The 16,433-nt window shown below is 41.4% G+C and overlaps 1 protein-coding gene across 13 annotated transcripts in view; it reads right to left on the reverse strand.

Moving 5' to 3' along the window:
- Nucleotides 1–16,433, reverse strand: part of cacna1g (calcium channel, voltage-dependent, T type, alpha 1G subunit) — a 266,549-nt gene that overhangs the window by 94,061 nt on the left and 156,055 nt on the right. For all 13 annotated transcript variants that reach the window (XM_072666928.1, XM_072666922.1, XM_072666923.1 and 10 more), the window contains exons 9-10: nucleotides 14,641–15,463; nucleotides 13,110–13,489 (exon numbers count right to left, since the gene is read on the reverse strand). In XM_072666928.1, coding sequence (XP_072523029.1) covers nucleotides 13,110–13,489; nucleotides 14,641–15,463 — 1,203 coding nt within the window. The remainder of the gene's footprint in view (nucleotides 1–13,109; nucleotides 13,490–14,640; nucleotides 15,464–16,433) is intronic.

A 16,433-nucleotide genomic window follows, 5' to 3' on the forward strand; every position in this document is an offset into this window, starting at 1 on the left:
CCCCTCATACACATAAATCACTGTCTCAACAACAGAAATGTCAAGCTACAGGTTGTTTGGAAAAAAAAAGGTCCATCAAAATCCATAAAGTCCTATATAAATAAGAATAGATTTGAACTAAGGGTGAAGGTATGAGGACACTATACAACTGCTCATGATCTGCTTAAGCTCATCACTTCAGCTTGATGGTAGATATAGAGATGTATGGCTACCAGTGGAACTGACAAACATCTGAACTGCTCACATCCAACTCAATACCTCAAACCCTCAGTGAAACCTTGGAGTTTCCAGTGACCATTTCACCCAGTGAAGATAAAAATGAAGTCCAATAGGACTTAAAACAAAGAGGGATAGAAAAAGGCTGCGTTCTAGGCCTCAACAGAGATGATCTCAACATCTGCTTATGTCTATAGGTGACAGACTTCAGGCAGTCAATGAGTAAAAAAATGCGACCCAGTACTAAACATAAGCCTTTTATTTAAGATTATGCCTGTTTGTCCAATTAATTGTGATTGCCTGAAATGAAAGAGGGATCTATATGTGTGTATCTTTTATACGTAAATATTCTCAAATTAAAGCTGACGTTCTTACTATAACCTCACACACATTGTTTTATTTCACATCCATTGTGCTGAAATGGAGAGTCAAAACAACTAAACTGTGTCAGTGTCCATTAATTACTCGAGGACTGCTCTGTATCTGCAGTTACTGTGACTTCCGACAGGGCAGGAGAAAGTGCCAGCGCGTCGGATGTGAGTAGCGCAGGGCCAGACACTGTTGGCCCAGTGGGAGGCTGAGCTGGGCCTCTGTGCAGGACCAGGCCCTTCACTTCAAATCAAGACCACTTGTTGGAGGAAAACAGCACATAAAACCTTCAAACCTGCAGGGAAGCCTTTCCAGGAAGAGGAAAGCCAAGGACAAACTGCACTAAACTCGGCACGGATATTTTTGTTCTACCTTTTTTGATTCCCAAATAGAAAGGGATTTTTGGTTTCAACTCAGGCTGTTGACTATTGGTTTAAAAAAGCTATGTATTTCTTTGCAAAGTAAAAAATCCCACGCAACCTAGGAAAAGGGGCAATTCCTATAACATTCCTGACTCATTATATTTACATACACTCTAGACTAGAATTTACATACACCCAGCCCATTAACGAAAGCCCTACTCGAAACTAAGAAAAAACGTTGTGGCTAGACTAGAGACTAGAGAGCAGCACACCACCACTCTTTTTTCCAGTGACACTGTCCGCAGAAGGGGATCTCAACTTGGCACGTGACAAGGCGAAAGCTGTGGGAAGCAAATGAGGATCCACATTGGGCGGAAAGCTAAGGTTTTTACGTTCTCTTCTTTCAAACGCCCACTCCCTTTGAAAAACTGAAACCGGACTACCTAAGCTGAATATTAAACTAGACCTAAACACAGACAGAAGACACCGGCTTTCTCCAGTAAGACTCGAGAAAGTCAAACCTGGGTAAGTGAGTGTGGGCTAACGGGCTACAATCATTTCAGCTTGCTAACAGCAAATTGAGCTGAGAGGACACAATGAGAGGACAGCAACACTACCCAATGTTATTACATTGTTGAAGCTAAGCCAGCCAGTACAAGTCAAGCCAAGTCCAAGTCCAGTACAAGTCAAAAATGTTTAATTTTTTAAATAACAGAGATGTAAATGTTTTATCACCAACCAAACATACTTATTATTTATACATTTATACATCACACTACAAACTACCCATTAGAGATGTAGCAGAAACAGTGACTATGGACACAAAGACACCAAAAGACCCCATGGGCAATAGAACACCACTGTAGTGGATGACAGAATAATTCTTTGTTGTTTTTATGCCATAGAAGACAAAACAACAACCAAATATTTATTAAATATGAAATATGTATATATGACCTGACTGGGGGATCATTATGAAAATGTAAAATATGCAAAATCATCATGAAAACTCTTTGCTGAATAACTGTGGCAGCCCTAATTCTTTTAACAACTGTTTGTGCTCAGGTCCACTCACACACTCTGCAACTGTCTAGAGCACAACAGGTGCTTTTGAAGAGTGCTCAGATATACACAGTTCTCATGCCTGAAGCCCAGACCACTCTTTAGCTGAACTGCTCTTAAGCGTTATCTCACCAGGTATTATCTGCCACTCTTGCAGCGTACAGCCAAACTCATTCCAGCACACCCCTAATCAGGTAGCTCAGCACAAACACACAGACACTGCAGTATCACAGGGTGCTTTGATGCAAGGGCTGCTTTTTTACTCTAATAAAAACAAGGCCTCAAACTTTGACATACTGTTTCTGACATACTGTCAAAACCACATAAGGAGGACCTTAACAAATAGTCAGCCTATACAGCGCCTCAGTCCAAGATAAACCCTAAGCTGAAGCACTTGAAAGCCTGTTCACTGTGAACGCTGCAGCCAAACCCTGCACTCGCTCTGTTCCTGACCACTCTTATCACCGTCCCAACACCTGATCTGTGGATTAGAGGCCAGTGCTTTAGAGTACAGTAATAATCAGTCTGCCTGCAGTCCACCACAAACCCTGTCAGCTTCTCACTGCCAGCACACTTCATGCAGACCAGACACCGCCATCAGGCTGCTCAGTTTGAGCAACAATACACACCACAGGTCCAGAGGAGCAGGACAGAGAGAGAGAGAGAGAGAGAGAGAGAGAGAGAGAGAGAGAGAGAGAGAGAGAGAGAGAGAGAGAGAGGAGTGCGAGGAGGGGGTTGATGGAGAATGGAGCCAGACGGTGGGGTTTAAGAATTCGGTTAGTGTAGACAGTCTCTAGAATGACAGGGTCAAAAGAAAGTTAAAAGTGAGAATCAAGCATTTGCAAACGGTGAACAGCCTGAAATCATGTGCCACATTTTTGGCAGTGGGACAAGTTTTCCATCAGGAGACCATAAAAGGAAACGTTGTTAACATGAAGGAGAAAACAGACGATAGGGATCAAATCTGTTCTCAGTCACCACACCCATCTTTTAGACAAGCTGCACTTATGTAACAGATAGATAACTGAATGGCATTTCAGTGACCTTTCATTATTATTACAATTATTATTATTATTATTATTATTATTATAAACAACAACATTAGTAGCAGTAGTGCACTGTTAACAATACAGGTGTGATTGGATCAATGACATAGAAGAGCAGATTCCAGAGTCAGTGTGAGCTAAAAAGCTCAAAGAAGCATCTCAAACACTCTTTTTGAATGTGGATTTGTAAGTATGTGGGTAGCACAGCAGATACAGCAACCTCACCAATCTTATTGACAGACTGCACCCACACATTAAGGCTAATACAACTATATTAGAATTTATATCAGTCTGTTTTATTCATCTTCTTCCTCCTCCTCTTCTTCCTCTTCTTCTTCTTCTTCTTCTTCTTATTATTATTATTATTAGTACTAGTAATAGCAGCAGCAGTAGTAACAGAAGCATTCAAAGTACATGGGTTGAATAAAGCTGCAGGAACCACATTCATTCTTTAAACCAGTGGTTCTCTATCCTGACCCTTGTGAACTGATGCGGTATAACCACGGCAACACCGTTTAAGCTGTTTGTTTCAGTTGTTTTAATAATTAATGGATGTGTTTTTAATTGTCAGGCAGGGGCAATGGGGGGCGGGGCTGTGGTAAGGAACCAGTAATGAAAAAACTGCCCTAATTCAGATTTCACTTCAGTTTTCACTTGATCACTGGTCAGCAAATCCACAAATCCAAATAGACAAAACAGAACAGGGCTACACATCAAAATGACCAGCTATGTTCTGTATACAGTAAATACAGGTGCCTGCAGCTAAAACCATAAAAAACTAATATATATATATATATATATATATATATATATATATATATATATATATATATATATATATATATAAAAATAATTTTACAGACCCAAATGTATTTATTAATATCACTTGGTATGTTGGGAGGCTGCACTCTGTGTAATACATAAATAACGGTGCATTACTTCAGATTTTTATTATTATTATAATTGTTGTGAAATACTACAGTAGGATAACAAAACCCTTCACCTACATATAGGGCCCAGCCCATCCCCTTCTCCCATCACCCACTATGCCTCAACTTTTATCAGGTAGGTATCTCCAGCATTATTTTTATTATTATTATTATTATTATTAGTAGTAGTAGTAGTAGTAGTAGTAGTAGAAATATTAATAAAAGTATGTGGACAAAGGTATTGCTAGTGCTTTGATGCGGAAATGAAAACATCCATACATTTTCACAGTTTCTCTAAGATTTAAATGAATTTTTGAGAAACTGTAATCAAATTATTATGCCTATTATCTTAAATTGCTCGTAATTGCAAACAGCCTGGGTAGATCTGATTTGGGAAAGTATGCTTATAATTAGCCAATTATGTAAGAGCTCCATTGTCCCCTCCAGCTATGAGGGTTATAGAAGCCTGTGGGGAGACGATCCGAACACGGATACTGAAAACACTTATGCATATCCATCCATGTCATTACTCAGGCTGTACAGCAGATCAGGGTTCTCTGTTCTTTCCTTATCTAATAACACTGCGAGTCAGGGGGTATATATGGCTCTGATCGCATTACATGCTTCAGTATACTCTGTGTAGTAGTTTTGACTTTGGGTTAATAGCTGCACTCATGCATGTTGGTGCTTCTATGCCGCTATACCACAGATGTTGGCTCCTGGTGTGTTGTTCTTAGATTGGACGCCATGTGCACAGTGCTGACAGTCAATTAAAACAGGACAATTACTGTTAGTATAATAACTGAAGATGTTACTAATTACCAGACCATTGCTTTGAGTTAGAACAGTTCACACAGTTCACCCTCAACCCCTCAGTAGATAAGTGGTTTTAGAAGTGTGGCAATGTAAACCTGCAGGCATCTCACTGTGCTTCTGCAAAGCATGATATAAAAACGTGGTTTATAGAAACTAGGTTGATGTAATACATTATTCTCTCTATAAAGCAGTGAAAAGAGCCTGCGAGGCTGCTAGTGAGCAATTTAGTCTCACAGTATTCTCCAGACACAAGCTAAACAAATCCACGTTCAATACAACAGATCTGACACAAACCAGTCGCTACAGTCCAGCGTTTGAAGGACTTTCTAAAATCTTATTTGCATTCACAGTAGGCCTTCTGCCCACATGACACAGCGCAAAATCCACTAACAACCAATAACAACATATTTACTGCTATTTACCATTCACATACACAAATAAGAGTTATAGTCAAAAGCTAAGGAGATGTATTCAGCATTCGGAGATGAATTTACTGGGCTTTAAAGGAAAGCTCTTAAACATCTGAACTATATATATATATATATATATATATATATATATATATATATATATATATATATATATATATATATATATATATAAATACACCTGTTTTTAGGTCAGTGTTTTTAGCTGCTTATTTTGTTGTCTAGTATAATTTCTTTATTACTAGTTATATCATAATTATTTGCATTTTATCGTTAACAACTTGAATTTATTAATCATCATCAATTCATTGTGATCTGATGTTCTTCATGTTCTATTTTAAATTATTGTTCTATTTTTACATTTCTGTTCTGTTAAGTTACTGTTCATTTTGTTACTACGAATGTGTCCCAACTAATAAATAATATTAACCCTTTAATGCAGCAAGGCACATTATTCAGTAACTACAGTACAATACAGTATTCAGTAACTTCTGCACAAACTGGTGGGGCTATTCTTTGGTAACTGAAGTTTGTAACAACGGTTTAGGCTGTTTAGGCTGGTTAACTACTTTTTGAGTATTGAGTATTGAGTATAGGTAAAAGTGTCAAAGTTGAGTATAGTCAAGTATCCAAGATACATACTCAAAACCCTTGGTTCCATTGGATACGATGGACACTACTATCCCAAGGAAAGGGAGGAGCTACTCAAACCTGGAACAATTATTAGAAAAAACAAGCAACAAACAAAAAAAGAGAGATGCAAATGCAGTGGCCATGGTGTCTGGAGAACTTGTAGTGACATATGTTGGCATAGCAACACTTAATCACTTCCTGTACAAAATAGTTGTTTAATTTTTTTTTTTAATAATTCACATTTTGTGTACTAACCTGCCAAAGCAATAACGTGGAAACTATATTTTCTGTATTGTCACAGATTTCAACATATCATTATTCTTTTCCTTTTCTGGTTTTGCTAATGATGTCTGGCCTGGCTGTAAATGAAGGTCACTCTCATTTGAAAAGAAAAAAGCCATTTGACCTAATATATTCGGGTTTTCTCTCTAATCATAAATGGGGTATTAACCTTTAGAAGTTATAATATGCTAATGTGATTATTTAATTACACATTCAACCTCTTAACAGCCCTTCAAATGAGGAGGACCTGCCAGTGAGTCCAAACGTCCATTACACACTTCTATACCTTCTATATAAGAATAAGTCAGGTAGTAATTGTTGTTACTGAATAGTAAGCCTTACGATTTTGTAAGACTGGATTTTAAAGGGTTACATGCATCCACAGTATATGGTATATTTACACTCTGTATTGTCTAAGGGTTAATAAAGTAACTCCTCACAGTTAGGTATATGAAATGAGGCTAAATGATGGCTCTCTCACAAAGGATGCTGACATGACCTAAAGGTGTTGGAGAAAAAGGATCAGTGTGATTGACGTGACTGGAATAGGTGAGCTGTGAAGAAACACAGATTTTTCAAAAAGGTTGTGGAAACAACAGACGTGCCGCCGGGGTTAAAATTTGAAAGCTAGAATTAGAACCACACTTTTCTGCTCAGAAATATGTTTGAAATAGTTACCATGTGGTCAACTCTGAATGGTCTTCACCTGCAGGATGGAGCGGTCGGTACATGTCCACTCCAAAAAACACACAGTTTGGTGTCTGGGAGGAAGCAGTACAGGCCGTCTTGTGCAGCTCATATAACCCGAACCATTTCACCCTGTTCTCTCTGTCATCCCGTCTGTGCCTCTCCTCCCTCTGGCTCAGTGAACTCGGCTTGTGGCTGAAATCTCTACTTTTCTTTCTTTCTTTTTTCACTACATCATTTGAAGTGTCAGCTGTTCTTGCCTTTTGTGGGTATTTTCTGATGGAAGAACCAACAACAATGCTCCAATTCAATATAATTACATTAATCTCTTTATATTAACTCGCAGTGGAGCTAGACAGTGAAGGATTTTTGTATCACTGCATAATTGTGACCTGGAATGTGATCAGATCTTCATCTAATTCCTAAAACTAGACCTAGAGAACTCAGTTAAACAGATGGCACAAAATAGTTTGAATATTTACATTTATTTATTGAGTAAAATTATCTACCATTAAACACTTTGTTAAGAAAAGTATGTGAACTATTTGAAATCAGGTGTTTCTCTCAGATGTGAGTTCTGCAGGCGCTCCCATGTTTTAAAAATACTTTTCTTCTCTATTCAGGTCTGGTCTTCAACGCAGCTTTGTGAAACTGTGCCATGCCACGATCAAAGGAGATTCCCTAGGACCTCCGAAAAAGAGTTATTGAAGCCTCACCAGGCTGGAGAAGGTTACAAAAATTTCTAAAGAGTTTGGCCTCTGCCAATCCACTGTGAGGCAGATGATATACAAATGGAGGAAATTTAGCACCACTGTTACTCTCCCAAGAAGTGATCGTCCAGCAAAAATCGGTCCAACAGCGTGGCAAATAACACTAAGGGAAATCTCAAAGAATCCCAGGATAACTTCTGAGGACCTACAGTCCTTTCTCACGGAATGCCAGTGTTCAACATCAGGCAAACGCTAAAGAAGAATGTGTGCAATGCAGAACTGCAAAGAGGAAGCCACTGCTCCACTACTCAGAAGTCTGTCTATAGTTTGTGTAAGACCACATGGATACGCCAGAAGCCTACTGGAAGAAAGCACTGTGGACAAATGAATTAAAATGCTTTTTTTCCACTGCATTCCAACATAAGAGCCTCATCTTAACTGTTAAGCATGATAGTGGCAGTATCATGGTTTGGGACTGCTTTCATCAACCAGCCTCTGGCTTGCTATTATTAATGGCTTTATTAATTCTGGATTGTATTAGTCCTTAAGGGGCTCACACCAACATTTCACATGCTTGTTCAAACAAAGATTTTTAATGTTGGATTATTTTGCTCAATAATGTTTCGATGATGTATTGTGTACCCCCCCCTCCCCCATTAACTGCCGCTGATGCAGCTAAGCTAGGCAACCAGTGTGCTTGTTATTATACACTGGCTGCTGCTGTTTACAGGCCCTATAAAACTACAAATCTATCAGTTTTATAATTAATGCAGTTCTTCAGTGCTCTAAAAGGACAGATGATACCCATGATATACTCAGAAAAGCAGCTCGTGACATCATTAATCTTGATAATGATGACATATTGTAGGATTGCCCACCCCTAGGCTTCCCCAGTTCAGAGGGGGCTTTGAGAGATGATGCAGGATATCAATGGCTGGAAAAGCAAAAGACCGCAGACAGGGATGATTTACTGTCCATTAACTGTCTGCTTCACGGTGCTTTAAAAGGTGCTCCAGAGGAGAGCACAGGGCCAAGGCCCAAACCAAGCCAACAAGCAAAATAAAGAAAGAAAAGAACCACAGAAAAAAGGAGAGAAAGTGGCGATCAGAGAAAGAGCTGAGGCAGAAAGAAGGAGAGGGTGATAAAAACCTCCAGGACAGTAAAAGAGAACAGATGCAATTAGGCAGGTTGGCGTCAGGTTTTATTTGTTCAGGGACTGGGTCAAAGAACCCAAGTAACCTTGTAAATCCAGAATTCCTCCCCTAGCCCCATCTCCCATTCTCCAGATGGTGCGCTCGATAAAGACGGTCCGCACTGCCAGAATTCCCCAGGAGTCTGCAGGACGAATTCTGAGCGGGAGGGGAACACCATGAGTGTGTGTGTGTGTGTGTGTGTGTGTGTGTGTGCGTGCACAGCTTTTCCTCAGGCTACCGCCAGCACCACGGCAGTTCAGCAAAGCCAACAAAGAGCATGAGCTCATGTTGCCTTTCTTTCGGCTCCAGCACACTCACAAAACAACAACAAGACCCACACACACACGCCAGCACGCTTAAGGAACCCTCCAACTATCAGGCGAGGTTCAAAAGTTCACATGCTTGATGAGGCGACTTCTGGGATTTATACAAGCGCTGCCTGTTAAATATGATTCATGCATTTACAGAAGACAGGGCTATGATTAATGTTTTCTTGCCCGAACTTCAACAACGCTCATGCTCTAGGAGGAAAATCATCCATGCTTATAACAGTATGAAAAAGCTATGGAACTCATCATTCATCAGCGCAGCAATATCCTGCAAAACGCAGGATCATTTTCCTTTCTGTTTGTGTCCAAGCTCTGGGCAGCAACTTCAAGCAGGAGCGAGTGGGCACCGCGGAGCATGGTGCGTGCCCCCTGAAGGATCTGGAAGACTGCGAGGCATGCGAGCACGCTGTGTAAACATGGGGCGATCACTTTCAGATGTGTGTCGGCTGCCCTCTCATCAATTCAGCCTTCACACTTGTGCTCCTCCGCCAGCATGGCCCAAATTACTCCCTCTACAGTAAACAACATGAGCACAAGATGCGTGAAAAGCCTGGAATTCCGCAACCCTCCAGAAAAGTTAGACAAAGGGCAAGGAGAAAGAGACCACTGATAGCGTGCCGATAGAACAGAACTACGTGCAAAACCCAAATCTCATTAACAGTCAACTATCAGATATCATAACACACAATTACAACTGTCACTTCTGATTATATTAGTAATCAAACAATTCACTGATTTTTTTACTGATTAATCCAGCAGTTTTTTTAAAAGCCTAAACAACAAACATGCTCAACAACTCAACACTAGAACACTAGCAGGCTATTACACACTAAAGGGTATTACTCAGTAACTACAGGGACTTCTATACAAACCAGTGGGGCTATTCCTTGGTAAAAGTTTGTAAAAGGGAATGGTAAAGGTGCACGTATTTGTCACTGTACAATGTACAGTTGTGTACAGCGAAATGTGTCCTCTGCATTTAACCCATCTGTGGTAGTGAACACACACACACACACACACAGGTGAACTAGGGGCAGTGAGTACACACACACCCAGAGCGGTGGGCAGTCAACTCCAGCGCCCGGGGAGCAGAGAGGGTAAAGGACCTTGCCCAACAGCGGCAGCTTGCCAAGTCCGGAAATCGAACCCACAACCCTGTTATTGATAGCCCGGTGCTCTAACCGCTGAGCCACCACTGCCTCATAAATAATAATACTTGCTGCCTGCCGGGGGGCTTTTTAAGGATAATTTAACTTATTCTTAATCCATTACATCTGAAGAACCCAGTACAGGGCCCAAGAAGTAAAGATATAGACTTGCTTAGGTCTACCACAAGAGGCAGCCATGCACATGTTTACATTACCTATGGCAAAAAAGGTTTCTACAAGGTAGCAATGTGCCAAATCTGTGGATTCTAAGCAGCGCTGTGTTTTCTATCACTACATAACAGACCAAGCAGGATTACCTGTAAATTGCCTGAGCACAGATTCTATCTGAGAGTGTGTAATGGCATTCAGAGCATCGCTTGGATCAGTAAGAGCTTAATGTTGTTCTTTAAAATTAGAGTAATGATGCCTAAAGCGTAGTACAGTTCATGAACAGTATTTTCCACAGAAGCAGTGGAAAAACGCAATAAAAAAAAAAAAATGGATTCGTTAAATCATGTGACATATCAAAATCATTTGAACAATGGTGCGAAGAGATCTGGTTATTAATGTGACACAGTTGATATAATTGACATAGGCATGCCATTCACGCAGAGAGTTGTATGGCAAAAGTGTCTTTTACATTAAACATAAAAACAAATAAAATGGTAACACCCCCCGTTCCATCACCACCACTGTAAAGTGATCTAGGTATGTATGTTTCTCTAGATTTAACCACTCTGAATGCCTGTTTTACATTCAATGGACAGAATTAGGCAAATTACATTTTCCCCCTCCCCTAAATATGATTTACCTTTAGGCAATCTGTCAGCTAATCATTGGCAAATGATCAAGAAATTTTATATGGACTTATTATTAATTTAACCAAGATAAATCTAATTATGCACACATGGAATCATGCTGATTTCATCCTATATTTGCTGAGAAATCCATCAGCATTTGACTGAAATGTCAACCTGATTTTGATGACATATTTATTATTAACTCCAGAAGAGCATGTTGTTTGGGTGACACTGGACCATTGTGCAAAAATCTCTGCATGTTTTCATTGTTACTGCATTAGTAATCCTACAGCTAAACCTTTTAATTCCTCTGCAATACTAATCCAGATAGCCTGTCATTGCTATATGGGTGCACCCCTAGTGAAAGCCCTTAGTTGCACTGGTTAGCAGCATTCATAGAGCAACACAAGGCAGACTCAATTTTGAAGTCTCATGCTCTTACAAACTAGGTGGAAGCAATCAGAGCACTGCTTCGCTCTAGTCTTGGAGGAAGAGTTATTGAGCTCCAGCCACAGACAACCAGGCTGTGAATCACGCTCCTGAGAGGAACTTTGAGAGGGTGAGCCATTGTGTTGTCTGAACTTTCAAATATAGGTCGTACATTACAGCCACCGGTAGTGTTATTCCACTGTGAAAGGATTAATACATACACACGCGTCCCGCTCTTCTCATGTAACAAAGCAGGACCTTTCAATTCATGGCAGCGTGTCAGTCCACAGGCCATTAAGCAGGTGAGAGATAAACTACCTGCTGCTATCTATCTCATGCACACACACTGTCAGCAGGTCACCACACAATGTAGACAAGCACTTTTTCACTGTTTCTTTCATGGCATCAATTAGACAGCAGGGTAAGAAGTGACCGGTTTGAGTGGTAAGAAGTTATTAAGTTAGATCTGACCCCACTGTATGAGGTCAGATGTATGTATATTTTATCTTATATTATATCTGATCCAAGCACTACCCTGCTTATGTACATAGCCGAGCCGAGCAATGGATTAGGAAGACTATACTAATACTGGGTAGTGTCTCACATCGCTCTCCAAACAGGATTCCACAAGATGTTGGAAAGATTTTTTTGAGATTTTGCTCCATGCTGACACAACTGCATCATCTAATTCTTGCGGGTTTTGAGGAGCACTTTCATCCTGAGAACCCCCCACTCTACCACATCCCAAAGGTGTTTTATTGGATGTGACATGATGCATTATGATGCTTGAAGTAGCTGTTAGAAGGTGGGTAAATAGTGGTCATAAAGGGATGCACCTGGTCAGCAACAATACTCAAATTAGCTTTAGCACTCAAACAGTGAATGATCAATATTAAAAGGCCCAACCAGGGCCAAGAAAACACTCCCCACACCATTACACTGCCTCTACCAGCCTGGACTGGTGAAACAAGGCCCGTTGAGTCCATGGTTTAATGCTGTTAGTGCCAAATTCCGACCCTACAAAAACTGGAATTCATTAGACCAGCCTACATTTTTCCAGTTTTTTTTAAATTGCCTAGCTTTAGTGAGTCACTGCAGCCTCAGCTTTCGGTTTTTGGCTGACTGAAAAAGAAACCAGTGTGGTCTTCTGTTGTTGCAGCAGCCCATCTACCTTGAGGTCAAATGTGTTGTGTATTTGGAGATGCTTTCTGCTCACTATAATGTGGTTATCTGAGTTACTGTTAACGTTGTCAGCGGAAACCAGTGTGGCCATTCTCTGTTAATCTCACCCATCAACAAGGCAAGCAGCCGTGATGTTCACTGGATACTTGACTGAACACTTCTACGTAAACTCTAGAGCCTGGTACTCAAAATACCTGGAGATCTGAAGTTCTAGAGACATTCAAACCAGCCAATCTGGCACCGACAAACATGCCACACTAAAAAATCACTGAGATTCATTTCCTAAAGCTGCTGACTCATTATATGCATGATTTTATGAATTGTACTGCTTTCATATGGTTGGCTAATAATTGATTGAGTAGGTGGCATAAATGAGTAGGTATACAGTAAACTGCTCAGTGTATATTTGAACTGTAATAATAGTTCATTGGGGCACATGTGGATCTTCAGACATTCCTAATAATAAAAGGAATTGCATTAAAACTGACCTGCTCGTGGTACTCAATGCCCATGCTGAGTGTGTTGATGAGGATGGCGATCATAATGCCTCGTCCAAAGTACTTGCTGTCCACGATCTTGCGAAAAGTGTCACATACCAGTCTCCAAAAGTGGACCACCTTCGCGGCTCGAGCCCCTAGCTTAAACTTCCTCTTTTTGTTGGGGTCTCGGTTGTCCCGATAGTGAGCATCCTGGGTAAACTCGTACACGCCCTCGCTGTCTGAATCCGCAGTCTCGTTCGCTTCCGTCCCCTCAGAGTCATTACCTGCTGCTTTAGTACAATAAGGGCAGGTCTCAGGGTCAAAGGTCAGGGTAGCGTCCAAGTTTGTGCCGCTGCAGTTGCTGTTGGAGAACTTTCGCAGGAATTTGCCTGAAATTCATTGGGGAATAAATTAGGGCTTTGAAAAACAGGCAAAACGGAAAAACAAATAACAGCACTTTGTTCTTGGAATTTGCATAAGAACACAGCAATTCAGTAGGTCACACTTTAAGCGCTGAATTATACAGCTGCTCCTCTGGGTCTCTGCCCACATGTACAAGCATTGTTCTCGCACTGAGGTAGAAAGAATGGACTGAACAAGTCAAAAATTGGATGCAAGAGGGGATTGTGTTACACATTATCTTGCTTAGCCCTGTTGTGGGTTTCATCCTAACTCCAGAACTACTGGATGCATCAAACTTTGCTTGATGTACAGCATCTCAGATGTGCACACAGGCCTATTGTCTATTAGAGATTTGGAAAGCATTACCCATTGGTTTCTCTGTGAATCTCTGTGAGCTAGCTGTGATTATGCATAAACACAATCTCTGTGTGTCTTTGAAAACTACACCCAAGAAAGACTTGGCAATACAAATGCCTAGAGCACTTGTCTCACCAATCTTATTCGGAAGAGCCTGTGTGGATTTTTCTTTTTTTTTTATCAGTTGGTGTCAGTCTTTAAACAACTGCTACACTGACCTTTTATGAATTATGATTGGTGAACCTATTGATGGCCTATAGCACACAGATTAATAATAATTTACAGTATAATAACAGTATAATTGATCATACAGTGTACACCACTGTCCCCCACATTTTACTGATGCTCTTTTCCAGAGCAACTCACATTTGAATCATATTATACAGGCAGGTGAATGTAGCATTAGGAATATTGCCTAAGGGCTCTCATTTGTGTTACGAGGGACGCTTGTCTGGCTGGGTATTCGAATCCTAGTCTGACATGGGGAAGATGGTGTTGTTACCCACTACACTACACCAACCACATGGCAGAATAGGACTCAAGCCACTGCCAGGGCAGCCCTTGTTCCACAGCCTTTGGATAAGACACCGAACACTACATTTGCCTACCTTTGCAACATAAATAACCTATTACATGCTTCGGATAAGGAGTGTCAGGCAAATGTCATAAAAACACATTGTCATAAATACACTACATGTCTTGATTCTAATGCACACCCTTTGATTTTCTTGAAAAAGTACAGACTATAGAATTTATTGGCTGCATACTGTAATTCACTTACCTGCAGGCCCTTGTGTGTCCAGCAGGCACTGGGAGGTGTTGATGGGATTAGGAGGGATGTTGAGGTTGGTGAGGACGCTGGTGGTGCAGCTGGCTCCTCCGGGCTCCAGGCTCCTCTGCCTGAGGTGCTCCAGAGGCAGGCACGGCTGAAGCGTGGGATAGTTTTTGTGTGCAGGCGCTGCAAATGGCACAGAGTTCCTTTTGTAGGCCTGCAGGGCTGAGGGGCCGGGCGACGGGTTGCAGTGCAGAGGCTCCAAATGACAAGCTGTGTGATAGACACTGTGTACTGACTCCGCACTGCCAGGGCTCAGAGCCGCAGAGCAGGGGTTGGAGGAGGGGTCCGGCAGAGGGGTGATGGAGGGCAGAGTGAGGCGTCCCGAGCCAGCGCCTGCACGGTTACACGTTTCTAATTCTCTGGTCCTATCACTGCGGATGCTTCCATTGCCCAGGTGGTAGTGGTGGTGGTGGTGGTGATGGTGGTGGTGCACTAAGTGGTGGATGGAGCCCTGCCGCTGCTTCTGTCTCCGTCTCTTGGTGTTTGGAGGCTCCAGGGCAGGGGAGGCATGTACTCTCAGCCCCGCTCGCCGTGCAGCCGCCCGGATCAGGTGAGCCAGCTGCCTGGTGCCCTTCCGCACAATGTAGACCAAGTATTTGAGGAGTTCATCATAGCAGCTGCCCGGCTCAGAGAAGCTGGCGAGTGTGCTTGCGTTGGACATGAAGCGCACTCTCTGCTCCTTCATCAACTGACTCTCGCGCTGCTTCGTCTCTGAGAACTGAGTGGCTATGACGACCAGGCACAGGTTGATCATGAAGAAGGAACCCACCTAGACAGAGAGAGAGAAAACCGTAAGGGAAAGGGATGAAGAAACGAACAGGAAGAATGCAAGAACAGAATGTAAGGGTCCATTCACAGGCCCATGCCACATCAATCAATAAGCTTCAATATGGGTTCTAGCAGTGGTTTAACACTAAGCTGTTAGTAATGCATGTGTTTTGTCCTTCTTAAGAAAACATGAAAAAATTAAGCATTTTAAGATATTTCATACATTTCATCTGAAGATTGTAGAAGGTATCTAGGACTTCCAGAAAATCTGGAGTGATGTTTTTTGTTTGTTTGTTCCCTTGCTGTTTTAAATATGCTTGCTGTTAAAATATCCTTAGTTGATTCCTCATGTCATAATTATTTTTGTGTTCAATTTAGCTGGAGGCCTAGCTAACGGAAGAGCTTGCTTAGCTGATTCTCCACAGGAAAAAGTACCCTGACATTTTTTCTGGTTATTCCAAAATACCAAATGACCCTAAAATAAGAGCATTACTGTTCTTATTAATATTTTTTATAAAATAAATAATAATTAAAAAAACTTTTCAGTTCCCAGAAGAATTTAAGCCTTCCCTAAAGCCTTAAAATAGCCATTTCCAACCCTGGTTCTGGGAGACCCCGTGACCCACATGTTTAGTGTTTACTCTGCTGCCAAACTCCCCTGATCCAACTAATCAACTCAATTAACAAGCCCTTCCTGAGTGTAAGCTGGAGTGTTAAAACAGGAAACCACCAAAATGTGCAGGGCAAGGGGTCCTCCAGGACCAGATTTAGGAACCACTGCTCTAAAAGACCCTGTAGGACTCTTTTCTGCTGTTAGAGTCAGAGAGGAGTAGGCTTCTCACACTGTTAGTAAAGCACAGGAGCTACTCAGCAACTACTAGGCCAACAGGATCATAACATTGTAGTGAATGATCATCATATAAACAGTTTAAAGTGCAATAGAAATTGGGAGTGTGTGATTGGCCTGGATC

Source organism: Salminus brasiliensis, chromosome 22 (genome assembly GCF_030463535.1).
Source record: "Salminus brasiliensis chromosome 22, fSalBra1.hap2, whole genome shotgun sequence".
Lineage (NCBI taxonomy): Eukaryota > Metazoa > Chordata > Actinopteri > Characiformes > Bryconidae > Salminus > Salminus brasiliensis.